The 6,706-nt window shown below is 40.6% G+C and overlaps 1 protein-coding gene across 1 annotated transcript; it reads left to right on the forward strand.

Moving 5' to 3' along the window:
* The first annotated feature begins 587 nt into the window (after positions 1-587).
* LOC110170930 (zinc-binding protein A33-like) lies at positions 588-4,863 on the forward strand. Its single transcript, XM_055160423.1, has 2 exons — positions 588-644; positions 3,417-4,863. The coding sequence occupies exon 2, from the start codon at positions 3,426-3,428 to the stop codon at positions 4,818-4,820; it is 1,395 nt and encodes a 464-aa protein (XP_055016398.1). The 5' UTR covers positions 588-644; positions 3,417-3,425; the 3' UTR covers positions 4,821-4,863.
* The last annotated feature ends 1,843 nt before the right edge of the window (positions 4,864-6,706 follow it).

The following is a 6,706-nucleotide window of genomic DNA, read 5'->3' on the forward strand; positions in this document are numbered from 1 at the left end:
CCTATTTTTGAGCTGTAAAACCACCTGCAATTAAATAAATGTAAGGTTAAGCTGTTTAATGTCATACTGTGGAACATTCCAGACGGAGTAATGACATATCCATAGAATAAAGCAGGGGACAGATACCCAACCAAAAAGTTACATAGTGCACCTTTAAATATCTCCTTTCTCCCAAATGCCAAACTACATTTTGTTGTTTTTATGTACATTAAATTTTGTATCTATTTTCTGTTCAGTTTCCTTTCAATCTTTAGTCTGCTGAGAAAATAAAAACAATACTGCCCTCTTGTGGTTCACATGAGCAAATTCATGTTTCTTCTTTCTTAATAAATAAGTTACAGGGCAGTAGACAGAGACAAAAGGGCCCAGGGTTTTAGGGGCCCAGAATTGGACCCTCTTCCTATTCATGAGCAATTTCTGAATTTCTATCACAAATTTCTGTCGCCTGTGAAGCATAAACAGTAAATACATTAAATATTTGTAGTCCAAACACTGCATTTGCCAAACAAGTCCTGCGGTGAACGCGAGGTGTGGCAGCCTCGCCTTGATATCTATTGTTAAAAATGAAAATAAAATGCATTTGGTTTGGAAGTACGAAGACAGAACAAGCTCTCCTGAAAACGCCAGACTAAGAAAACACATCTGTAAGTGCCTATATGGTCAATTTTATATTTTCTTTTACATTTTTTGCATGAATATCATAGAAATATGTATCAATAGCACAAAATCACACTTTATTTTGGTCTACTTTTTGGCTGAAATGATGCTAAATTTGCTGCTAAAATTTGTCATCACTAAACAAAAATGTACAAAGGTTGTTGCAAGGAGGGGCCCCTCACAAAGCCTGTAATGTGCATTTTTCATTAAACAACATGTAGTGTGGGCCCACCAAGGTGATTTGTACCCAGAGTCCTGAATTTGGAGCTACACCCCTGTAAAAAAAAAAAAAAAAAAAGTGTCTATATTGATTGATTTTTTTTTTCATTTCAAGTTTCTGCTAAGAAGGAAACAAACTTGAGGGAAAACACATACTACTTATAAAGTATAAACAACAGAAAAGCACATTTTTAAACTAATAATAATGATGAAGGCACAAAAGTTTACGATTGTCTCAAAATAAGCAAAATAAGAATGAAGAATGTAAAGATAAATTTTTGTTTTCAGTTTACAGTCGTACAAACTAATAATAATGTTAACGAAGGCACAAAAGTTTATCGTTTATGATACAAAATAAACCACAGTAAGAATGACAAAGAAGCCACAAAATTTCTCGTTTAGTCCTGGTTCAGTCCTTGTTCAGTCCTGTTTTAGTCCTGGTTCAGTCCTGGTTCAGTCCGTATGCTGTGCGAAAGTCCGGCATCGCAGTTTAAGTCACGGAAACGGGAAATGAATCGTTATTTGTTTTTTCATTTTAGTTTTGGAGACAAATAATGAAGAAAATGTTTTTTTTCATTTTCTCATTTTTGGTTTTATTTTGAAAAATGAATGAACGAATGAATATTATCTGGGAGCAGGTTGTATTTCGCTTTAAATAAGATTTGGTATGTTTTAAATTTTACCAGGTCCCCAAATTTCAGTATCTTTGACTGTCAAAAAAGTGCATTCCTATGTTTTCTTTATCTGACTAAGTGAGCTGTTCCTATTCGTATTTCTTTTATTTTGTAATTTAAACAATAAGTCTGTGATACATAATGTAGAAATGATTGCATAAAAGTAAAAAGTTGATTTGTGAATGTTGTTGGATTTAAAAATAGTAGTAGTGATAATTAGTGGTAGATAATTAGGTTTTGGAAGGAATGTGATCTTTCCGGACAAACAACTCTTTCTATTCAGTTCAGATTTAACTTGTACAATGGTTTTATAGTGTCCAAAGTTCACCATGTGTACCAGAGCAAGAAATGACCTACACTGTACTATCATGAACTAATAGAATCATATGCAGTGTTTCCCATAAGAAATTGGTCAGGCAAGGCGGTGCTGGTGAAAAAGTAAGGAGAAAGTTCGCGGAGATTCGCTGAGATGACAGTAGTTTTGCGAGGATTCACGTGTTTCGGAGGGATGTAGTCAAGGCGGGGGCCACTTGTTGTCAAGGTGGATGGCAGTTACAGCCGCGGACTTCGCAGCTAAACCGCGGGTCGGGTGGATGACGTGATGAACCCCCTACGCAAAGCATCAAATCATCCCGAGTTTGCAGTGAACATTTTGTACGTGGAGCACCAACAAAGCAAAATCCCATTTGTTAAGCGAGAAGTGCAGAAGACAAACAGACTGCGCTTGCACTTTCTTGTTCTTGTGGTTTTACAGCAACATCACGTCTTGGTCGCTTTGCAGTGGAAGGTGTTTCTTGGCGAACAGCTGGTGCCTTTTGCTTTGGCATTGACTTTTTAAATTCGTAACCGAGGTTGAGTGAGGATCAGCTCCACATACAAAATATTCGCTGCAAATTCGGGATGATTTAGGCAGTCAAATGTTTCCTTTTTCATCCTTCCTGTGGCTCAATCCTGCCCATCGCCTTCACCTTTCACTATTTTTCAATTCCGTTGTGAAGGGAAACAGTTTGAACGGAGGTTTGCAGTCACACAGATCTGATTCGCTTTTGCATTTATGGAGTTCACAAACAAATTTCTCGAGCCGTTTTCCACTGTTAGAATCCAACAACCACACAATAACAATGTCTGAATCCCAAAACTAAAATATGAAAATATCAGAACCAGAAACAAAAGCGATATGGTTAAAAAAACTAGAAAAGATCGACTTTGTCAACAGACGCATCCCACTGGGAAAACAAACATGTCGGTTTGATGCTCCCTTTTTCTGAAAATCCTTCCCAGTATGCACTGCGCAATGACCAGAAGTCCGAGATTCTTGATGTGTGTATTGGTCAAAAAACATTGGTGAAAATAGATAGCGGACGGATGATGAGTTTTTGTGATGTGGTTGAGGATGAAAAAATAGCCCATCTGCGCATCTCCATAAGGCAGTCGCCCTAACTATAAAGTGCTGTGGGAAACACTGATATTATATTATATGTGATATGATATTACATTGATATCGTTCACACATGTTGAACGCACAAACCCTGCATATTTAGGCTGAGTTCTTCTCTCAGACAGAAAACACTCAGCCTAAATATGCAGGGTTTGAGTGTTAAACATGTGTAAGTGAAATAAAACACAACTCCAGGTCTGTTTGTGATGAGGAAACAACATTTTAACAGAGATCAGAAGATAGTGTAAGATGGGCCCTTTAAGGCTTTATTTCTGGCAAATATAGCATTCTCAAAACAACAAAAAGTAAAATGGTGATGTAAATATGTTTGCATGTCTTAGCAATGAATACTTCATAGAAATAAAGTATTGTCCCTTTAATCATAGTTGCTATATTTGCTTTGAACTCCTGTGTGTTTTGTTTTGCAGGTGCACATCATGTCTGATAAACCTGACCTCACCTGCCCTATTTGCTCCGACATTTTCCAAGAGCCTGTTATCTTGTTGTGCAGCCACAGTTTTTGCAAAGGCTGCCTCTCAAACTGGTGGACCAAAAAACCTAGCCGTGAATGTCCGGTTTGCAAGGTACCATCGTCGCTGCAGCATCCGCCTCGCAACTTGGCTCCGAAGCACCTGTGTGAGGCCCATGTGCAAAGCCATCCAGAGGAGAACTGTGATCTACACTCTGAGAAACTCAAGCTGTTCTGTTTACACGACCTGGAGCCAATCTGTGTTGTGTGTAGAGACTCCTCCGCGCACAAGGATCACGGTTTCAAGCCTGTGATTGAGGCAGCTACTGAGAATCGAGACGTGATCCGCACGTCCTTGCAACCGCTTGAAGAAAAACTCAAAATCCTACGAGAGTTCAACATCTGCTGTGCTCAGACCGTGGACCATATCAAGAAGCAAGCCCAAGATACCCAGAAGCAGATCCGTGAGGATTTCAAGAAGCTGCATCAGTTTCTGGTGGAGGATGAGGAGACCAGGATCATGGCTGTGAAGGAGGAAGAGGCGCAGAAGATTCAGAGCGTGAAGACCAAAATGAAGGCTGTGAGTAGAGAGATAAAAGCTCTGTCAGAAACCATCAAAGCCACAGAGGATCAGCTGAGAGCCACAGACGTCTCCTTCCTGCTGGAATACAAGGCTTCAGTGGAAAGAGTTCAGCTCTGCCCCCTGCAGGAGGAACCACAGCTGGCTCCAGAAGCTCTGCTAGACCAGGCCAAACATCTGGGCAACCTGATCTTCAACATCTGGACCAGTATGAAGAAACTGGTGGAGTACAGGCCTTTTGTTCTCGATCCTAACACAGCCCAAGGAGAGCTGCTTTTGTCCAGTGATCTGACCAGTGTGAGCCATGACACCAAGAAGAACCTCCCAGATAATCCTGAGAGGTTTGATAAGTTTCTGTCTGTGCTTGGGTCTGAAGCTTTTGACAGCGGCGCTCACAGTTGGGTTGTTGTCGTGGAGAAGAATTCAAACTGGCTTCTGGGTGTTGTCTCAGAGTCGTTCCAGCGAAAAGGAAGCATGTGCTCCGACTCGGGCTTGTGGAGGATCAGTTTGTGTGGGGACGAATGCTATGCTTTCTCCACGCCCAACGTTGCCGTCAAACTCTCCCTGAAGAATAAGCCTACAAAAATCAGAATAACCTTGGATTTTAAGAAATGGAAATTGTCATTTTGCGATGCGGATACAAAGGCATGCATCCATACGTTCACGTATAATTTCAAGGAGAAGATCTATCCCTTCTTTAACACTACTGATAAAACGCCTCTGAGAATTGAACCTCAGGAGCCGCCCGAAAACAAGAACTCACAGTGGTGGTGGTTTTATTAAGGGGGGGGGGGGGGTCTTTTACTTCTATGGGGTATTAACTGGTTACACACAACATATTTAGAGCACCTTGTTAGATTTTATTGTTTTGCAAATGCCATTGTTTTGTATATTTATGGAGAATACATGCACCTGAATTCTGGACGCAATGCATACTGGGAAGGATCCTCTGAAAAAATTAGCATCAAACCGCCATGTTTAATTTCCCAGTGGGTTGAATCTACTCTCGAAGCCGATCCTTTCAAATCTTTTGAACCATATCGCTTTTGTTTCTGGTTCTGATATTGTCATATTTTAGTTTTGGGATTATGGTTGTTGAATGTCCTAACAGTGGAAAACAGGCTTCGGAAGTTTGCAAACTCAGTAAATGCAAAAGGGAATCAGATGTGTGTGACTGCAAACCTCCGTCAAACTGTTTCCCTTCCCAATGGAATTGAAAAATAGTGAAAGGCGGAGGCGATGGGCAGGACTGATGCAGAGGAAGAACAAAAAAGGAAACCTTTGGCTGCCTAAGAAATCATCCTGAGTTTGTAGCGAACATTTTGTATGTAGAGCGCAATGCATCCTTCCCAGCATGCATTGTGCAATGACCAGAAGTCTGAAATTCAGGATGCATTTATTGTCATGTGGGAGCATGGGTGACGTAAGCTTGTGGGCGGAGCCTTGTACAGGATCAGCTAACCACAAGGAGGGTTCGAATAGGGTTCGAATAGCAGATGTGGACAGACCTGTAGAGTTGAAAAAACAATGTGAACTCACTGTTCATGTGTTTGTGCATGAGAGCTGTGTCAGTGTTGTGAGGAAGAGTCTGAGAACTGTGTCAACTCAGGAGAAATGTTCCAAATGATGTGAGAACCTGAACCCCTGTGCAGATACAGGTTTGAACCAAAAGATCAAACTAAACCAAGTTTTAAAAAATGCGCCATGGAAAAATAAAACTGTAATGCCACAGTGTGGAACTTTCCAGACAAAGCTATAACATGTAGCTGAAGGACACTCCCCTGGAACATTTAGTGGATCTTTAAAACATGAATTTGAAACAGTTTAACTATAATTGATCTAATGATGTTGAAGATGTTTTTGTTTTTTTATTGTTTTTATCACACTCAGCCCGAGCTCTAAAGGATTTTATCATATTTGGCCCTGTCCCACAATTAATGTAAATAAAACAACATATACTGTATATGAACTTATATTTGTATAATGTTACTTTACACTGATACTCCCTACAACTGTACAACAACTCACCCTTATGTAACAGATAATACTCCCTACAACTGTACAACAACCTGTGAGTTCACTTTTTTTTCTTTGTCTCTGTTTTCATTTATTAAGTCATTTGAGATCAATATTGTGATTTAAAACATGCAAAATATAACATGCTGGGTGCTCCCTTAGAGACAGTGTGAGGAGCTCAGTCACACAGGAGGAGCTCGGAGTAGAGCCGCTGCTCCTCCATGTCGAGAGGAGCAGCTGAGGGGAGGGCATGTGTTCCAGATGTCTCCTGGTTGCCTCCGTCTGGAGATGTTCTGGGCATGTTCCAACGGGAGGAGGCCCCAGGGAAGACCCAGGTCACGCTGGGAGTCCCTGCTTACACTGCTGCCCCCGCTTCCCAAAAAGGAAGAAAATGGATGGATGGAAATATAACATAATGATCTATGGGTGTCATTGATGGACAGTATAGAAATATGTTTTTTTATTTACATTAAAGGTGCATTGTGTAACTTTTCTGGTGGAGGGTCCATCAAATGTTTTTCTTCATGGAGTTGTTATTGTCTGAAATGTTTCACTGTATGACATTAAAGCTTTTTATCTTCATGGACACCAGACCAGGTTACAGGTCAGATCTGTGGAGAGACCCACAGTCAGAACACCTATTTTTGAGCTGT

Source organism: Boleophthalmus pectinirostris, unplaced genomic scaffold (genome assembly GCF_026225935.1).
Source record: "Boleophthalmus pectinirostris isolate CB_2022bp ecotype Guang Dong unplaced genomic scaffold, ASM2622593v1 HiC_scaffold_3, whole genome shotgun sequence".
In the NCBI taxonomy this organism is placed as follows: Eukaryota; Metazoa; Chordata; class Actinopteri; order Gobiiformes; family Gobiidae; genus Boleophthalmus; species Boleophthalmus pectinirostris.